Below are 20,820 nucleotides of genomic sequence, written 5' to 3' on the forward strand. Positions count from 1 at the left end.
GATTTAAATTGGGAGATATAACTACTTTGATATATACAGGTTTAATTGGTACATGCACAATACTTTATATTTTTTTTTCACATTTTGCTAAGAAAATGGGAAGTAGGTGAAGCAGTTTATTGAAACGTGCGCACATACATGTAAATGCAGAATTTAAGGCAAAAGTTTGAAACTTTCAGCGCTATCTATCTATCTATCTATCTATCTATCTATCTATCCACACACACACACACACACACACACACACACATTAAGAAAAAAGTTTATCTGGGGAATAAAGTTAAGATTTACATTTTTTGTTTCAAGAAAAGCACGCTCTGAAAAATACGGTGGAAATGAAATATGCCCATTAGTTTCACGGTTTCTCTCGCTGAACAAAAGCGGAAAAATGTGACCGTTGACTCTCACTTCCGTCATCTCTGATCTGCATCTGAAAAAAAAAGTAGCGCGAGCGCGTCACCAGTGCCGTCTCTTGCCTTTTACGTTTTCTTACGTGTCCCCGGTAAATCTATAGAGTACAATCTCTTTAACTCTGTCATTTTATTGAATGACTGAGCAATAACAAAAATAAAACAACCACAAAAACAACATTTTATTGTTTTATTATAAAAATGTCAACATAATGTAAAAAAGGCTTCTGTTCACATATAGATGACAAATGGTAGGATAGCTGCAAACTAGTCACTTGAATTTATATAATAATTCATGTTACTATAAGAAGTACTGTAGGGAATCATCTCATGTTCCTGCATTCACTGTGATACGAAGGTTACTTAATACATGCTTGAGGACACCCTCCAGTTTGTTGGCTTTGTACCGTCTCACAGTTGGTTTTCATGAATTATTATTCACTGAATAAAGAAGTAAGAATCAAAAACATTTTAAATATTCTTCTTCCTCCTGAAACTTTGTGGCTGAAAAGAACCCATAAAAAATTGAACATGAATATGAAACAGTCCACATTTATGACAGCAACTGCAGCGGTTTCTGTGACTCTGTCCCTGGCCGCATTATTAGGTGCGCACAGCATCTGGTTTGAGGAACAGCCTGCTGTGCCAGTAGTCTGGGTTGTCGAATGATGTGTTGCCTGCAGGTTCCCCCACACCACCGCACACCTTGATGTATTCCCCAATCTCTGCACACCTGCCACTGCCCATCTCCTCACAAATAACCCTCCCCTTTACTGGGAGGTTCTGGTATTCTGTTTCCTTACATCTGCTGGGCACCACCCCAAATCTGTTCATCTCCTCATACTCCTCCACCTTTTCTCCTCCACCTTTCAGCACATCTGGCCTGGGCATGGCGGTACTGCTTAGAGTGGCTTTGTTGTTTGTGTTCTGGGTTTCCTCCTTTTCCTCTTCCTCTTTGTGCTCCATTTTCAACACCTCCACTGTTTGGTGTATTTCCTGTTCTTCTGCTGCACTCTTTGCAGATGTTTGACTCCCACGTCTCTCTTGTGATGATTCATCTCGTTCTGTAGAGTCAGAGTGCCTGATGTCCATGTATTCATACCTGCCATTCCCTTGGGCTGGCTCTCCTGGGTCATCCACAGCTCTGATATCACTAGTGAAGTCACTAGTGAGCGGCTGTTTCTCTGCAGAGTTTATTCGCTCTTCTGCAGTTCCTTCACAAGCCTCATGAAGTGGATTCCTCCTTACAGCTGAGTCTGGTGGCAGAGTTTCTTCGTGTGCTATGTCCTCTATGGGTAACAGAGCCATGAATGTTGGGGAGGGTAAGGGTGGGGTTTTGCAGCAAATCCCCACAGTGGGGTCATCTTCCTGTCTTGAAACGCTGCTGGCCAAGCGAGGAGGAGCGCTCTCCTCTGTGTTCATGATTTCATATTCCTGGGTGGGATTTATCCCCATGAAAAGAGGCCTTGAGTTTCTTTGGCCAGAATGAGAAATTCTGGAGATTTGAACTGTGATAGGGTGTAAAGAAGGAAGAAGATTAGGAAAGACGCTTTGGTTAAATACATGATTTAACTATTTGAACCAAAATGTAATAAAACAACAAGGCACTGTTCCTATTTTACTGCTCATAATTTACCTCTTTCTGGTGTACTAGGTGAGCCAGGTAGGACATAGCCATAGCTGTCCACCTCCTCCTCTTCCTCTGCCGTCCACACCTTGTACGAGGGTGGACTGGAGGCTGTTGAAAGTTTTCTCTGTTGGCTGATCGGCACGCGACGATTACTCCTCTCTGAGCCAATCCTGGCCCTGTGAAGACTCGCCGTCCGTAAGCCTTCCTCATGCACCTCTGCCTCTCTGCCACTCCCCCTGACCTCTAACCTCTCAGGCAGAGTCCGGACTGAGCTCAGACGAGACCTGTGAAACCACAGCTGGGACAGAAAAGCAAAGAGGGATGGATAGTTTGTTACTTCCTGAGGATGGAGAGAGGTATGAAGGTATGTAGGAGCGCAGGTAGGTAGGTATATGTTGTTGACCTGCTGGCCGTGACACCAGTAACACTTATTCAAAGTGAAGTTCTTTGGAAATGAAGCTAATCATATCAACTTTGAGCAAATCAGAAATCAGGAATGTGTCTTTGCATTTATTCGTGTGAAAGTTTGTTTTTGTAAAAACCTGGCGGAAGCTGTCTGCTGGGCTCGTGGTCATTGGCAGGTATCCTATATTTCCAGGCTGATATGAGCCACTCTGCAAAAAAAAAAAAAAGATTGGTGTGCTGATTCTGCAATTATCCTGTAACAACAGTGCAAAAAATCCACGATGTCCTTCTTTACCCTGCATGAATTAATCCGAGAACGAGAAACACTCCACGACGGCGAGTTCTGAAGAGGAGGTGTAGCCAAACCTTCCTCCAGCCCCTCCTCATCTTGGTCTTCTAAACCTGGATCCAGAAGTCCTCGCTCTGACTCCCTTCGATGGGTTGCATCTGGGACAGGTTCTTCTCCTTCCAGCTGCAGGGTAATCAGGAATAACAGGCATTAAGATTCAGAGGTGTGGACTCGAGTCACATGACTTGGACTCGAGTCAGACTCGAGTCATTAATTTTATGACTTTAAACTTGACTTGAAAAAATGTTCTAAGACTTGTGACTTGACTTGGACTTTTACACCAATGACCTGGGACTTGAATTGGACTTGAACCGGTTTACTTGAAAAGACTTGATATTTCACCCCAAATATAAAATTTTACACGCATATTATATAGAAAGTGTGCATCATTTATTCCAACCACACTCCGTACGTATGTGTGCGTGAGCTGTAGCACAGCCAATCAAATTAACCAGATTTTTTTTAAAAAGAAAAAAAAAGCTCAAAAATGCTGCAAAGAGTTATTTTTTTGAGGTACATAAACTATGAATTAGTCAACAAAAAACCGAAATGCAATATGCAAAACATGCAAGAAGAGAATTACAGGCGGAGATGGAACAACTTCCAACTTTCTCCGACAGTTGAAGTTGCATAAAGAACGGTAGGTGGTGCTTCTTTTTTGCTATGATGAGATAGCTGACTTTAACTAGCAAATGTTGTCCAGGCTACGTTGGTGATACAGTTTTTTTTTTTTATGTGTATGATATTTTTCTCATGCGATTTTAAAGCCAGTCCTACAAGCACATCCAAGAATAACATGCAGCTTATCTCAGAACTGTCGGTGAAAATTATTCTTGGAGCAAAGTTTAATTGAGCTGCATTTTATAAAGGTGCAATTTCACAATTTGTGTATATTTTCTAAGTTCACTATTTTGTCATGTGTTGAGAAAAACACAGATTTAAAAATTACATGGTCTAATATTTACATTTAGCATAACTGCAACATTCTTTTTTCATTTTTTTTAAAGACTCGAAAGGACTTGAAATTCAAAGTTTCAGACTTGTGACTTTACTCAGACTTTTACACCAGTGACTTGAGACTTGACTTGTGACTTAAGGATAAAGACTTGAGACTTGCAAAACAATGACTTGGTCCCACCTCTGTTAAGATTAAAGACTATATTTCAGAACTAAAAGTTGTAAAATGAGTAGCCATCATAGTCTCACCTTGATGACAAGGTATCTCGGTGGGTCCCTCGCCATGCGAGTGAAGTCACTGGCCAGTTCTTTGAAGGTGGGCCTTATATTTTCATCAATCATCCAGCCTAAACATCACAAGAAAAACACCAATTTTTATTATGTATCAGTATTTGTGAATAATACCTGAATAAATGGTAAATATAGTGCTCGTCTACTTTAATCACTTAACTTGATTACTCAAAACACTTTTTACTACAAGCCAATCACACACATTGGTTTAACATCACTGCGCACTCTTACACTTCAGTTGCATCACGGGCAATTCAGGGTTCACTATCCTGCGCTGGGATACTTCGACATGGAGACTGAAATAGTCTGCTCTACTTCCTGAGATATATGTGTGTGCGCGTATGTGAGAGAGAGAGAGACTAATGTGTTGACTAACATTTCACCATGACCATGTACACGTCTATAGTGCAGATGTGGGGCTGTGACAGACGTTCGCCCTTCTCCAGCAGACCCGGCACTTCCTGAGGCGACACGGATGCATATGGCTCCGCCCCAAATGACATCATCTCCCACACTGTCACCCCTGTCCAGGAAAAGAGGACAATATAAATGCTCCACGCCAAAATTCACAGACAGTGACGTTTCAAGAGGAAGGTTAATTTATTAGTGCATACACCACAAACAGACACACACACACACTGACATCTGTCTTACCATAACTCCAGACATCACTCTGATGAGTATATCTTCGAAACAAGATGCTTTCGAGTGCCATCCATTTTATTGGCGTCTGAACAAACAGAAAAAAATGCAGACATTCAAATTGGTTTGTGTTTGATTGCATTACTGGAAGAGACAATAAAAGCTGTTTAACAATTCAGTGTGTATCGCAAGCTCAATGACTCACAACAACCTTTGTGTCTGTGTAGACATATTTCTTGTCATCGGGGTAAAGGAGGTCTGCTACGCCGTAGTCGGAGATCTGGACCTGATAGCCATTTTTCAGTAAGATGTTGCGTGCAGCCAGATTCCTGTGGACCATGCAGTGCTCTTCCAGATAGTACATGCCCTGAGAAACAGATGTGTAGTCCTTGTAGTCACAGATTATTAATATGTTTGCATGGAAAAGCAAATAAAAAAAACTGTCCTCACCTTTGCAATCTGCACACACCAGTTGAGCAGGAGCTGGGGATCCAGGCTGTTCTTCTTTTGCCTGATGTGCTCCAGCAGCGAACCCTGTGAACTGAGCTGGGTCACCAGTTGCAGACTGGCACCTGGGCAGATGCCCAGCAGCCTAACGATGTAAGGGTGGTCCAAGCCGCCCATGGAGAGCATATGCTACACAACAAACAATGCAATGATAATGTGATTACTGGGCATATTTTGGCACATGATAAAAGACAGGCATTCAATCTTTACATTAACTTCTGTGTGTGATGTTAAACCTTATTTCAGAGGAGACTCACATCAGTAATCTCAGTGAAAGTCTGTCGGCCTGAGCTATCCTGGATTGTCTTAATGGCCACGGGTATTTTTACCGTCTCTCCTTCTGGAGTCCAAAAGCCCTTAAAAACAAATTAAATATAGAGCTGCACACAAATCTGTGGATAATCAGTGAAAGTCTAACAAATCCAGGCCAATTAGTACCTTGTGCACAGTGCCAAAAACACCCACGCCAAGGGCTTTGACTTTTTTCAGCTCTGAGGGCCTCAGAAGGCGGGCATGAACCTTGGCGCCTTTCTCTCCAGGATCCAGCGGCTCAAAGCTCTGCTGCAAACAGACCAGTTATTCCACGGGGATTTTCATCATCACAACAAATGCAGTTAAATCAGTCCAGAAGATATAGTTGGGTGTTTTGTAAAGTCTCACCTCTCCGCTCTCCAGGTACCTCCTCATAGCCCTCTTGCGACGGATGGCAAGTCCTCTGTGGTAAAGCATGCCCAGGAAAAACAACACCAGGCAGAAAATTAAGCCAGCTGGGACACCCAAGGCGATGCCTGTGATCTGACCACTGCAGACAGAGAAATAACAGATCGAGCACATCAGCTAAAAAGAAAAGATTTTATGTCATGATATCCCAGCTTACTATTGGGGAAACTGAAAATTACCCTTTTAGAAATAAAGTTTTCGAGCTCAAATATTTTTTTGTTATAACAGTGGAATGATTTGTGATTTAGATTTGCAGTTCACTGCAATACAAATCGCAGTGTACTGTTTTATGTTCACCAGCAGGAGGAAACACTAACCTACTAACTGCCAGTCTGGCTGTCTCTAAACAGTCCATTAATCCTGGGCCAATGCATCTGAAAAATGAAAGACAAAGTTTTCTTTATTATGCAGAGATTCAATAACCTAATTGGGACACGTCACTTTGGGGAAACATGTGGGCATATATACTTTTTTAAGTCCAGTCTCACCCCTGTGTGCAGTTGTGGTGACACGGTTGACAATGACCCTTCCTGTCGGGGTATTTGAAAATGAGTCCCTTCTGTCCATCATTTATCCCAGTGGGACAAGAGGACATGCAGAAAGGACCATCTTGAAAACTGGCACAAGCCGCGCAATCATCTGAACCCTACCAATGAGAGAGAGAAAGGAGGATCATAAATAGAGACTATGTGAGATAAAGTGACAATGAACCAGAAATAAACCACAACAGTGATGCCACCAATATACGAGGTATCACAAAGCCCTACAAGGATACAATGTATACAAAAGAGAAGAAAAAAAATACAATAATCACATGTTTGTTTAGAAGTATGCAGAAGAGCATTCCTGAATGCACTACAGCAGCAGAAGACCGCACCAGGTGCCACTCCTGTCAGCTGAGAACAAGAAGCTGAGGCTGCAATTGTCATCAAAATTGGACAATAGAAGATTCAAAAGAAGATTGCCTGGTCTAATGAGTGCTGATCTCTGCTACAACATTCGGATGGTAGGATTAGTTTGGTATAAACCAACCAACCTGACACTGGTAATGTGTACCTAATGAAGTAAAGTGGAAGTAGAGAGTTTCTAAGTACCTTACTTGTTTCATCTTGATTTTAACAAATTTACTGCTTATCTATTTTATGTAAATAATCATAAATATAAACTACTGGGCTACAGTATCACTGGATTATCAAAGCTAGTGATTACCGGTCCAGTGCAGGTGACTTTCCCACTCTGAGTCTTGCATTCTGGATGACAGGCGGTACACTCGCCATCAGGACCTGCAAATTCCCTTGGTGCCCTGCAGGAATATTATCCAAGAAGCAAAACAAAATATTACATATACGTTCAACATACACACATGAATCACGTGAATGTAAACTCACAACCACTGACCCGTTGTAAAAATTACAGCTGTGCACACATGTGCCGTCTCGACTGTAGTTTCTACAGGAAAGACACTGTTCAGGCCCGGGGCCCCAGCATCCTGCATCTGAACATAGCGGGTCACACACGTGGCCTTCTGCAACTACATCACAAAACTGTGTAAGAACAGCACTGATTACTTGCTTACAACATACAACACAATAGTGAGTTCTGAGTTTAATATGCTCGAAATATAACATTTAGAATATAGTGAAGGTTATCTGTTAGTCCATCAGCTCACCACACTCTGCCAATGGCTTGTTGTTGCTGAGGTTGTTGCCTCGAACTCGGCGGCCTCTGAACAGCTTCGTCCAGTTTACAGTGTGGTGGTAGCAGAGATTAGTGTTCAGACTGATGTACATGCTGCCGTCACTGATTTCTTTCAGAGAGCGCAGACCCAGTGAGGTAAGAGTGGGGACGCGCATGACTGTCAGAGAAAAATGGCTTTCGTTGGAGGATGAAGAGGGGAGAAAAGGATGGAAAAACATCAGATTGTCTGTAACAGATTATGTTGTAGTTCCAAGCCTGTTAGGTAATGCATTCAGTCTCACAATGAACCTGTTGGAGGTTTCTTCCCCTTAAAAAGGAGTTTTTCCTTCCCACTGTTGCCAAGTGCTTACTCATAGGGTTCATCTGATAGCTGCGACTTTCTTTGTATTATTGTAGTCTTTACCTTACAATATAAAGTGCCTTGAGGCAATTGTTGTTGTGATCTGAAGCCTTATAAATAAATGAGTAATTCAACAGACAGTCCTGTAGATAGATATTAGTCTGAGTAAGACGAATGCCTCCATGGTTTAAGAGTAATATATTTCCCTTACACACAAACATAGTTAGTCCCTCATTTTGGGTCATATTTAATAAAAAGTCAATTTTATAATTCTTAGTCAAACTCTGTTTTAGAAAGCTAAGATTATCCGGGGCACAACATAACGGGCAACCTGACAAAGAATGAATGACAGCAGAGCACAGCTGATACAAATGAGCATGATGCCACAGGTGAAGCAAAACTAAACACACTGAACATGGAACACGAGACTTTCAAAATAAAACAGGAAACATGGAGATGTTAACTGGAACACCCAAGCTTGACACCAGGCAGCGAGAGAGAGGAAAACATAACCACAGTGGACACGAGGAAGAGGAAACTAGACGTCACTGGCTGCAGAAACATACACAGATACACATGACAGACAGGGGAGACATGAAGCAGAACATGGGGAGGAGACGTAAACAGGAAAGGGACACATGCACATTAACACAGACACACAGAGAGGGACACAAGGAGGGTATACATGACAAATGGGGGAGATGACGGGAGACAAAGACATCAATGAAACATATAAAGGGTGAGGGAGACTTAAACTCAAAATGCTCGGTCAAATGACCCAGCCCATAACACCAAATCACACATTTGAATCCATCAGCTGTTAAAAGCATCCTGCTCTGGCCTCTCACTGACACGTGCATGGTATAATCTGCAGTCTTACTTGTAGAGCGTCCTCCCTTGAATGGTAGTGAGGCTCGAGAAAACAGACAGATCATTCAGCTCTTTGGGCCAGGACTGGATGTTTAAAAAATCTGAGAATAAAAGAGTGATTATATTAAGGATGATAGAAAATAACACTGTGCATAACACATCGCAGATAATTTGGATATTTGTTTTCCCCCAAAGGAGAGCAGATATCATTTGATGGATACAACCTTTGTGAGCATTATCAAGGGATAGAAGCAGAGTTACTACAGTAACGTGTTACTTGTAATGCGTTACTGTAATCCGATTACTTTTTTCAAGTAACGAGTAAAGTAAGGGATTACTTTTGCAAAAACGGTAATTAGATTACCGTTACTTTCCCATAGAACGCTGCATTACTGCATTACTAAAACCGTGATTTTTTGCGAGAACGTCTCATGACAGTGACGTAAGCGAGTGCGACCTTCCTGTGCAGATCAACAATGGATCATATATCGAGTGCGGGAGAGAGTATGATGCTGTGTCCCAATTCGGGGTATGCACGCTTGAAGTACGCATTTTAAGTGCGGTTACGTCACCGCCACGCAACGACGGCTGTCCCAATTCGAAGTGTACTTCAAATGCATACTCCAAATGCGCCGTCGATTTCCCCAAATATCAAGCGTGGTCCGGTGCACGCTTCGTGGTCCCATATATCCCACAATTCATAGCGCGGCGGTGGGTGTGGATAATTTTGCCGCAAAATACGGCAGAAGGGAGCGGCCGAAAAGTGAACTGTCAAAAGTAAGTACTGAATATGACGTCACTTATTCATATGCGAATGTTTAATAACGAAGAACATTAAAACATTGCTGTTGGCCACATGTCGGCAAAGTTATGTGACACTAGTGATGTTTGTACTTTCAGCATTAACTTGGTTTTAAAGCCTCTACTTCTAAATATACATATAGTCGACCTTAATCTTACAGAGAATCTGATGATTTTATGGATAATTAAAGTCAGTCATATATCCACAAACACAACAAGCTGACAGTCAGTGAAAAGAAATGAAGCCCTTGAATCATGTTTTACAGTCCTGTGGTCTCAGCCTCAGATACTCAACTAATCAAAGTGATGTCATGACAAAAATGATTGACCAACAAAACAATTTTCTCCTTCATTTCTGTCAAACAAAGCTGTATGTAGCGTGTCTCGCGGTTAGTATCATGGTTGCTAGGCAACCTGAACAGCGCGACGAAGCATATACCGTCCCATTTCACAAGCCTCTCACTTCCGCACTTCTCGTACTTATAGTACGCACCGTATGTAGTACGCGTAGTGTGCGTACTTCAAGCGTGCATACCCCGAATTGGGACACAGCATGAGCGTGCAGCGTTTAAAGCGTGGAAGTACTGACCTTACTTTGAGTTTGATTCCATAAAAAGTGACAAAAACATTAGTGTCCGCTGTGCGTGGGAAGAAAACGTCTTTTTACAGCGAAAAAACCCCTAAACTTCCGAGCAAGCACCGAGTAGCTACGACGTAATGGGAAATTCACAGAGAAACTTGCGGATTCTTCCACTGACCGCTGCACACCTGCACCAGGGTAAACCTCCGCCTACCCCACTCCTGCTTTACAGGTGAAAATAGAGCAACAGGACCCCTAGTCTTTGACTTTATTTATTTTCTGCTGTGATTTACTTGCATCTATTTGAAAGACTGAGTGTTAACACAAAAAATATTTTATTTTATGTGCTGGAATGTGCAGAAAATAAGTTTAAATGTTAAACTAATTTCTTCCAGTCAGAGAATGTTGCAGATGATTAAATTTTTGCTTGATGCATAAAGTTAAAAGATTAAAACTAATAAAACAAGTTTTAAAAAGAGACTTTTCCATCTGATTACAGTTTGTATGATGGATTATGCAGAAAAAGTAGAATTGGGCTGAAAGATCTATCGCTTTATCACCTGTTCAGGTTGTAAATCGTGTTTTTAAAAAGTAACTAAGTAATTAATTACTTTTGAAAATAAGTAATCAGTAAAGTAATGGGATTACTTTTTGGGGAAGTAATCAGTAATTAGTTACTGATTACTTTTTTCAAGTAACTTGACCAACACTGGATAGAAGACAGCCTCATATGTGACAAGAAAACCAAGCAGTTTAATGTTAATTGTGACTGTCACCTCACAGAAGTTTAAATGGATTGTTTACCCCAAATCAAACATGATTATGCTTTGATAATCGAGAGAAAGGAGACATCTTTGCAACCAGTATTTCCAAAGGCAGCTCACACCAAACATGGATGAATAGCACTACAGGTCCAGGCAGGAAACATGCATACTTGATTGTGAAATTTAATAAAAAAAGCGACTGTTACACACATAAGCACACCTGTTATTTCCCTGACTGTGCGGAAAACTTCCAACTTTTTGGCATCCAGTGGTGGGATGTTTTTAAAATCATCTCTGCGAAGAAAAAAGACAAAAAAATACTATAAACATACCAAGTGTATGGCACTATACCCTGAGACGCTTTAACTCATACATACTGACCCCATAATCCCTGTGACCAGGAAGTGAAGGCTGCCCTGAATCTTGGTGCAGTTGATGAAGCTGTTGATGTTGCTCGAGTCCACAGTCTGCCTGTCCTCAGCACCAGTGCCTTCACACACTAAAGGGATGACCAGAAACAATCACATCTGACTACTGAGATATAATCTTGGTGGAAGAAGTGAAAAATCACATTTGTATTCATTTCAACCTTTTGGGCAAAGTCCGCTGCAGAGCTCACACTTCCTCTGGCCTTCTTTCTCCACCTCCATCTTGTCTGACGGACAGGCGCTCACGCAGGAGCTGCCATCCACCACGAAATGAGCTGTGAGGAGGAGGAAGAAAAGAAAAACACAGGGAATATGTTTTATTATACACATGCAGAGGAGCAAATAAAACGATTCACGATACGACTCTTAAAGCCTACCACCAGCTTTTACCAGCTTTGCTCTATTCTCTATGTCTCCTATCCACCCTGGACTCCTTCCTGACTACATGGGACACACAAACACACCAGATCCAACACAACACCTGAAACTTCTGTTTCCTGCTTAGAGTTGCTGTACCTGTCCCATGTTGTGTTTAGTTTTTGGCTTTGCTACATTTTCTGTCTTACAGTTTAACATGGGGACTAGCATTATGTTAGATCTGAGACTATATATCAGTGCTGACTGCAGCTTCGTGAACAGGCTCAGTGTGTAGTATATGAAAAGGTCGCCAAACTCCTGGGGAGACTGGCGACTGAGCGGAAAGTTTTCCACTTGTGAATAATCTTTCTCGTCGTAGAATGATCGACTTGTTTGGAAGTGGCCTTGTTTTCATTAATGTGGTCATGCTTGCTAATGACTAATTAATGGCAGCTAATTAATTAATCCTTCCTTAATCTTTTTCTCTTTATCCTTTTGGAAACAGGAAGAGTGTACTTTATTGTTCACATGCTGCTTGTGCATTTTGGCACACTGTAATATGTCATGTGTTGTTGCTAATGTGAGGTTGTTGTTAGCCTGCCATGGACCAGATGATTTTTATTATTACAACCTGATGCTTCAAACCTTAGAACTGAAAGAGTAGAATGGGAGGCAGAGCCTTCAGTTTTCAGGCCCCTCTTCTGTGGAACCAGCTTCCAGTTTGGATTCAGGAGACAGACACTATCTCTACTTTTAAGATTAGGCTTAAAACTTTCCTTTTTGCTAAAGCATATAGTTAGGGCTGGACCAGGTGACCCTGAATCCTCCCTTAGTTATGCTGCAATAGACGTAGGCTGCCGGGGATTCCCATGATGCATTGAGTTTTTCCTTTCCAGTCACCTTTCTCACTCACTATGTGTTAACAGACCTCTCTGTATTGAATCATATCTGTTATTAATCTCTGTCTCTCTTCCACAGCATGTCTTTATCCTGTCTTCCTTCTCTCACCCCAACCAATCACAGCAGATGGCCCCGCCCCTCCCTGAGCCTGGTTCTGCCGGAGGTTTCTTCCTGTTAAAAGGGAGTTTTTCCTTCCCACTGTCGCCAAAGTGCTGCTCATAGGGGGTCATATGATTGTTGGGTTTTTCTCTGTATCTATGAAGCGCCTTGAGGCGACTTTTGTTGTGATTTGGCGCTGTATAAATAAAATTGAATTGAATTGAATACTGTTGGTTTTTTTCACATGGCTGAAAAAGTAACAAGAAAACTTTTTGACTTGTAAACACATGCAGGCCACTCACTGGGGCACTGAGACACACAGATGGATCCGTACTGGTATTTGGCATTAGGGTTGGTTTCCATTTGAAACGTCTGCTTGTTATAGATCAGAGCCCGGGGACACTGGGGCACACAGGCGCCGGAGTCATTGAAATGACGACATGCCTTTACAGGAACACACACAGAAAGGAGAGAATCAAAATGAAATACTAAAAGCCCAAAGGTGAAGCTGCTGAAGTACATCACAATTCAAAAGACATTCATGGCCCGCAGAGGCTGAATCATACAGATTTTGGTTATAAATTACTTTTCTTCTAATGACACCAAGAGGTCAAGAATTTTGTTTTTGAATAGTGTGGATAGTTTTTTTTGGCATGCTGTTATATTATGTGCAACTATGCACTTCCAAGTTAAACCTAATTTCATCAAAGTAAGGTTGTGCGAGCCACAAGCATGAATATAAACTCCAGTACAAGAATGTGCTTGCATGAACTATTGTATTTACAAGCTACATCACATGGCAACAATTAAAGGCAGACTGACCATCCATACCACAGAAGAACAAAGGAAACAAAGGATTAGTTTCCCTTAAACTCTGGAAAACCTCAAGATTTAGAATTGGGTCCAGGAAGTAAGGAAATATTTCCAGCATGAGACACAGGAATTTAGACTTAAATCCTCCATGCAATTAAAAAAAACAACATTTTCTTGTTTCATCAGCAAACCTCTCCAAAGACAAAAAGATAATTCACTTACAAAACAGTCCACATCTTGGGGGCCTTTACATCCTGCTGCACACTCTATGTGACAGCAGTCCCTCGGGCTTGTGCCAAAGCAGCGGCTGTTGCACTGTGGAGCGCACACCGTCTTAGTCACTAAAACACACAGGAGAGACGAGTTCATCAGAAGTCACGTAAATGTGTATGCGTGTTGAATCTTTGTGTGCGTGTCTGTCTCTGGGTATTTCTGTGTAGCTTTGAAGAGATATAATGAGGTGAAGTGAAGAGGAGGCAAAGGAAAAACAAAACGTGGGCGCTCACAGATCTGGCATTGCTTTTCGTTTGGTCCCCAGCAATAATCTCCGCAAGATTTATGGCATGGGCCTGAAAAAAGAGAGACATAGAAAGATCAGTGTTTCTTATAAAAAGAGATGATTTAGAGATGAATTACGTATAGCAGACCAGTAGTGACCTTTCTTTCCATTGTATTTGATATCAATAGGAGCGCTGCTGTCCCGGACAATATCCTGCCAGAAGATCCAGGGACCATAACTCAGGTATTTGTTATTGATAATCTGCACCCCTCCCTCCAGAATCTCTGTGAAAACATTAGTGAAACATGACGGCAGATATATCAGGATCAGAGGTGAATCAAAATCTACACTTTAAAAAACAGCATGAGGATAATTTTTTTCATGATGTTTTTTAAGCCTCCAAGAAAATACTAATAAAGTTTGAAAGAATTAGACAATAAAACCAATAAAAGATGCAGAATTTGGAACAAGGTAAAAGAAATGATCTCTCAGGTCATTTCATTTCAGTTTTATGTAGCTCCAGTTCACAATTGTAACGTAAAATTCAATATTGCAGTTTAACAGATGTGGTGAGAAGTTCATCTCTACTCATCATGGGCCTGAATGTCACAGTCATTTTGATTTTTTCAACTGTTTTTTCCAGGGTGAAATGATTTTGCAGCATACATCTTTACTGTCTTTAAAAAAACAAAATGTGCGCAAGTTTGATTTTGGGGGGATTTTCTCTAAAATACACACACGCCCTTTATATTTGGTTAAATGTGCTTTAGTAAGTTGTACCTTGTCGAGATACTTTTGGTAACCATTCAAAAAGATTCTGGGATAATTCTAGCAGGACCACTCTTTTCAGCAGGTCTGGTAGAAATCATTGAAACTGTCACTGCTCTGGCACCAAAGTCTAGATGATTACTCAAACTGTCACTTCAATTCTGCCAAGAAGAATTATGCCAGAAACTTGCTGATGAGATGATTGATAGACAATGTGCTGAAGGACCATCCATCCATCCATCCATCCATCTCTTCCACGTATCTAATTCAGAGTCACAGGGGGGCTGGAGTGCATCCCAGCTGCCACAGGGCAGACACAGGGTACACTCTGGACAGGCTGCCAATCTGACTCAGGGCTAACACAGAGACACAAACAAGCATTCAAACTCACACCTACAGGCCCTTTAGAATCACCAATCAACCAAACCCCACTAACTGCTTGTCTTTGGACTGCGGGAGAAAGCCGGAGAACCATGCAAATACAGCAAGAACATACAAATTCCACACAGAAAGGTCAATTCAAAGGAATCATTTAAAGCCCAGACTTCCCATGACATTCATGCCTATCTTGAGTGGATGTAAACTTCTGACCACAGCTGTATGTGATGGAAGGGACTTCCAGTAGGACCAGGCTTGATCTGAGATGTTGAGTTTAATTGTTCCATTTTATGTAACGCACCACTCCTCACTGTTACAAACGCCTTGCGTTTCAGAAAGCATTTTCTTTTACAGAACAAACATTGAACGTTTTCTTTCTCTAATATCTGTTTTTCTGTTGTTCTTCTAACCCGTCAGGTTTGCGAGTCCCAGCTGCTGTAGGCCGTTGGAGCCGTCCTTGGGGTAGTTGAGGAAGATCGATAGAGCAAAACGTCTTTCATACAGGCTGTTTCCTCTGATGACGCGCAGTTGGCCCAGAGGAATCTCTTGAAAGTGGTTCATAGCAATAAGGACATAGCCAGTCACCTCACGGATTCTCTAGAGTGAAGAAGACCATTAATATAAGAGGCTACTTCTCCAATATACTCTCCACTTTTTAACGCTTTTTCCAAATGTAACGACTGGAGGACTGGAGAGTAAGGAAACATGACATTTACCTTGAGGAAGGAGAAGTCCCAGTTACTCTCAATCTGTGTGATCTCCAGGTTTCCCATCACAATCTCACAGCCATAATACCGGTTTCTAATCAGATTGTACTGGTTCTCCTGAGAGCCTGTGGAACTGAGTCCATTCTGCGTCCCTGGACACACTTCTAACACAGATAGGGAATAAAGATGAAAATGAACGTAAATAAGTGAGTACTGTGGGTTGTGTTGTGTCTGTGGTATTTATAGGGTTGGTGACTCTCCCTGATGCTGTGTTCATGCCTGTGCTGGCTACAGATTTTGATGTGAGAGAGAAACAGGCAGGCTGTTACCCGCTTACATGGAGCAGTCCAGGCCTGGGGCTGATGAAGAGGAGGCCAGAGGGGTCAGAAGAGAGAGTGACTTTTTTTTTTTTTAATTTCTCCCTCAGACAAAGTGCTTCATTGTTGTAAAGCTATAAATGTGGACAGTGTGTCTCAGTGAGTGATGAGCGCTGCAGGGACACACAGTGCTTCTGTGTATGCGTGTGCATGTGCGTCTGCAAGCCGCACATTGCTGAGATCATACCAAAAGACAATGGGCCGTGTGTGAACGGGACTCTCTGGCAGAGGGAAGGGAAATATCGTGAACGGAAGGTGACATACACACCATCTCTGAGTGCCCAGCAGAAAAACTGAGGAACTGGTCCTTTAATGTGCAAACGTTCGCCACCTGCAGCACTCACTCAACACAAGTCATATCTCAACACAGCTATAGGACCCTGAAGACTGCTGCATAATAACAATGGAAAGTTACATGCTGGTTACTGTTGCCTAATGCACACTTATATTCATACATGGCAATTTTAAGCAAACACTGGCCCTGAAATATTCAGCTAATCTGGGAGGACTCGATAATATTTAACTCATACTTGGGATAACTCAAAAACAGGCATGAGTACTTAAATTATTTGTTAATATTTTGTATTTATATGAAGCACAACACATTCATGAAAGGGCTCAGTGATCGTAAATTAGTAAGTAAACAAAAGCTCCTGACAGGAAAGGAAAACAGTGTGATTGTCTGACAGCTGTCGCAAAGGGAGATCTGAATGTTGGCAAAGATTGCACATTAATGTCGTTGTAACCGCAGAAAACCACATTAAATTTTATTAGAAAAAGTTTACTGACAGCGTGACAATCAGTTAATGGTAAATAAAAGTTCTTAAAGTGAATCTTTGCTGTTCTCTGCAGATTTTTTAAGTGCACTGCAAGAGCCTGGATCATAACAATAAAAAAGCTTTTAAGGAAGAGTGGTCTGCTGTGAACCAAACAAAGGGAGGCTGAGGTTTATCAGTTTATACTACGACATCTTTAAGTGCATACAGTTAATTCTGGTAATTTCGGTATTGTCTAAATTTCACGAGATCCAAACTAAGAAAGGATTTCAGATATAGAATCACGTTTGTCCTCACCTTCATGCGTTTGGGATGATGTTCGAAGCCTCCAAGACAAAATCACTCCCAGTAAAATGACTCGCCACTGCTCCATGCTGATGTCCAGCCTGTTCACGGAGATCTCTGCATATCAAAGCGGTTTAGGTAGTCCTCCGAAGAGCCAATATGTATTTCAGGGGGAAAAAATCGACTAAAGAATATACAGTAATGGGGGTATAAAAGTTTTAAAAAAGTGTTTATGAAAGGGAAAATCAGATCAAGTCAAAGTGAAGGACAAGTGCAACTCCTTCAAAACACCTAATAAGAGCGCAAACATCCCTCAGACTACTTACTACTAACTGAAAACAGTGAACAAGTTGTAGTTTATTGTGATGAGGGAATTTCCCTCCCAGATGGGGACGTGTGATTGGCCAGCATCCCGACCAATCAGCGGTTTGTCCGTCATTTCGAGCTGAAGCCTCGGTTGTTACACTAAAGCAAAGAATTCTGCTAAATGTATGAAGCCCTCGAGAAACGACTGACTCTTAAACATCTTAAAACATTACAAAAACCCCCACCTAAAACATTATAATGACAAAAAAAAAGCTGAATGACATACGAGCCAGTGAGACAGACACGTACAGGTCGTTCAGTGCAGCAAATAGCTGCTTTTGGATGTGAATATTTGCCGTGTGCAGCAGTTTGAACACCAGTTATTTTTGTTTCATGCTGTCAGCAGTGGAAGCAGCGTTTCGGTCCCCCCACCCAGTAAGAGCCCAGCGCTCTGAGTGGCCGCACTGTTTCCCCCGTAAAGAGCAGTATTGTCCCCGCAGCCCTGTCAACTGGTTAATCACCTCTTTGATGCGTGTGGAGCAGCCTGCCACAATGGCCACATTGTCAGACAGTCAAGTGACTTCTGAACCCAAAACAAGAACATGCTTAATTTGAGAAAATGGCCTCGGAGCAGACAAGATTCCTGAACACGGAGCTGCGGGTGAAAACGGGCCACTAATGGATGGAAATCAGTAACCGCTTCTGACTGATGTACTGTTAATCTTATTTTTGAATGCAGCAGGGAGGAGAGAGCCGAACAATCCACAGTTTGTTTGCAAGCATCATGTGCAGGAAATGGGAAGAATGGTGAGATTGAGATGAACTTGGATTTTAATGTTCGTCTCAACAACCTGATGCTAAAAGACGCCAAGAAATAACACCACAGCTCGGTTTATGTGTCCAGTAATTAATGTCTCTGTTGTTCATCTGCCTGGACTTTTGAGGAGTCTCAAATGCCCTACTCCAGCCTCTTCTTCTGTCCAGCAGGAGGAGCCAGAGTCTGACACTTGGGCATCCGAACTCACAGCTGCTACAGCGCCCTGTGATGGATAGACTCGTTTGCACATGGATGGCTATTTTTATACACTGTTTATTGGACTTTTGATCCAATCTCTAATTTCTTCTAATAAAATAATGAGCCTTTAATCCAGTCAGTCACTGAATAATGGAAAACTTTGGGGGGAAAAAACTCCACTGCCCAAAAACTGTTGGAAGAAATCTTGAAGACTGAGTCAATTGTTTTGTTTCATAAACAGCAATGTGAAACTTTCCTGTTGCCGAGTAAAACGGCGTAAAGTGTAAGATTGTCACCAGATGCACTTTTTTTGTGTGTGTTCATTTTTCACATGAGAGTTTCTCTGTTTGCCCCGTCAAGAAAAAATAGCTGCCTATAGTATTTACAGAGCTTGGCACTTTCACAACGCCACCATGGTGTCAGTCTCTGTGTCAGCCCTGGTGGCCCTGTCCCTTCCAAGGGGAACTGTGAGGGGTGCCTGCTGTGGCCTTTTGCAGTTGCCACTCCCTTCAGAGATTGATGAATTGATTGTGGGGCTGCTGCCAGTGTGTCTGTGCCCTGGGCGAAGGTGTCCCGGTTACGAGTGGGAATCCCAGCTATGGCATCCGCCCTGGGGCCACTATTGTAGCGGTCCTGCAGGGGGCCAAGGGGGCTGGTGGCCCCGGGAGCAGCTCCGACTCACATACTGCTGTCACACCCTTGGAGACACAGCAGCACTCTCCCCTACATGGACCTCTGATTGGCTCAGACAAAATGACTCTCTGTGAAGTGCAGCAATTCCACAGGCAAACTACCTGATTGTGCCAAACTTCTCTTGATAATAGCAGTTAATAAAGGACAAAAGAAAGGCTGTGTAGAGCCAGATCCCACAGTTGTGTAATATGTGCTGTTAGTCTGATTTTAGTCTTAGCTGATGACCGGTACGGTAAACAGTTTACTGAGTTAAAACTATTCTCGATCAGCTCCCACTTCATGTAAAAAAACATGAGTCTAACTCACATTTAGATTTTTGGCCTTCATTGTGCAGGGTGATGCATGCGTCGTCAAAGCTGTTTCCCATTAATCTGCTGAAAATGAGGCTCACCTTAAATCAAAGTTCAACATGTGTAGGCACAAGAGGATATTGTGACATCACAACCAGTTTGGAGGCCAGATGTGCAACTTAAAACCTCCGGTGCACACATGAAATCGATTGACTTTCCATTGAACATATATGTGTTGAGGCAACAGTTAGAGTTTTAAAATATTTCACTGTTTATAATGGATTCATCAATGAAGGAGAAGTACAGTTAGGTGCAAAGACAGAGTTTTTGTAGTGTTGCCTCCGTACATCGCCACAGCAGATTTGAAATCAGTCAAGATGTGACTGACGTGCACACGCCTGCTCCTATAGTGTGGTCTTGATCTGGTTAGAGGCTGTGAGCTGTTTTTCTTAACCATAGAAATAATTCTGTCATCATGCACTCCAGTTGTCCTCTCAGGTTTTTCAGGCCTGTCGGGAGCTGCTGACTTGATCACTGCATTTATACTTCTTAAGAATGTTGTTTCGGCCATTCCTAATTATTTTAATATTGCTCTTATTTATTTGGGTTTTTCAACCTAACTTGCAATGACATCTCTTATGAGCCTCATGTTTTAAAAATAACAATAAAAACTATAAAATAAAACTTCTACACTTTGAATCAACCTCAGACATTATGTTTAATTTGTCCTTTGACTTAAAAATGACTGTACAGAAGCAAAACTACAAAAACAGTGTCTCTGTCCAACAAATTGAGGATCAAACTGTTTCAAGAAACCTAGCAGGGCTCTTAAAAGGACACATCACCTCCAAATCAAATCTACCGCATTGCACTCACCACCCACATCAAACGTAGAGTCTTGCTGCTTTGAGCACCAGGAGTATACTCTGTAGCTTCCTTTTATTCAAGCAGACAAACATCTTCAAAACTGGGCAACTTATCCAAGAACAATGATTGATAAATACGGACTCGCACATTTGATTCTGGGGCGAACTGTCAACTTGAAATTGAGTTTGAGCCACAGACAAGAGAAGATAAAAGCAGCACGCTCGTAATCGTGATACGGTTTTCGAATCTTGACCGACATGTGCGACAATAAACAACAGCAAGGGAAAAAATGAGCAAG

General features: G+C 42.0%; 1 protein-coding gene across 2 annotated transcripts; it reads right to left on the reverse strand.

Moving 5' to 3' along the window:
* Positions 1 to 586: 586 nt before the first annotated feature.
* erbb3b (erb-b2 receptor tyrosine kinase 3b) lies at positions 587 to 17,664 on the reverse strand. Of its 2 annotated transcripts, none has more exons than XM_087833577.1 (28): positions 17,364 to 17,664; positions 15,923 to 16,077; positions 15,617 to 15,803; positions 14,219 to 14,344; positions 14,068 to 14,130; positions 13,784 to 13,902; positions 13,051 to 13,192; positions 11,554 to 11,667; positions 11,346 to 11,463; positions 11,185 to 11,258; positions 8,830 to 8,920; positions 7,581 to 7,783; positions 7,310 to 7,442; positions 7,121 to 7,214; positions 6,400 to 6,557; positions 6,229 to 6,285; positions 5,852 to 5,993; positions 5,630 to 5,749; positions 5,449 to 5,547; positions 5,135 to 5,320; positions 4,896 to 5,051; positions 4,697 to 4,772; positions 4,419 to 4,565; positions 4,001 to 4,098; positions 2,741 to 2,917; positions 2,583 to 2,654; positions 2,047 to 2,338; positions 587 to 1,918 (listed from the first exon to the last, which is right to left on the reverse strand). In XM_087833577.1, exons 1-28 carry the CDS (start codon positions 17,437 to 17,439, stop codon positions 1,014 to 1,016), a joined length of 4,380 nt encoding a protein of 1,459 aa, XP_087689703.1. In that variant the 5' UTR covers positions 17,440 to 17,664; the 3' UTR covers positions 587 to 1,013. The 2 variants fall into 2 exon arrangements, with proteins under 2 accessions (XP_087689703.1, XP_087689702.1); XM_087833576.1 differs by having other exon boundaries at positions 5,630 to 5,752.
* Between the last annotated feature and the right edge of the window lie 3,156 nt (positions 17,665 to 20,820).

The sequence above is a fragment of the Neolamprologus brichardi genome, chromosome 20 (assembly GCF_056152115.1).
Source record: "Neolamprologus brichardi isolate AB-2024 chromosome 20, ASM5615211v1, whole genome shotgun sequence".
NCBI lineage: Eukaryota > Metazoa > Chordata > Actinopteri > Cichliformes > Cichlidae > Neolamprologus > Neolamprologus brichardi.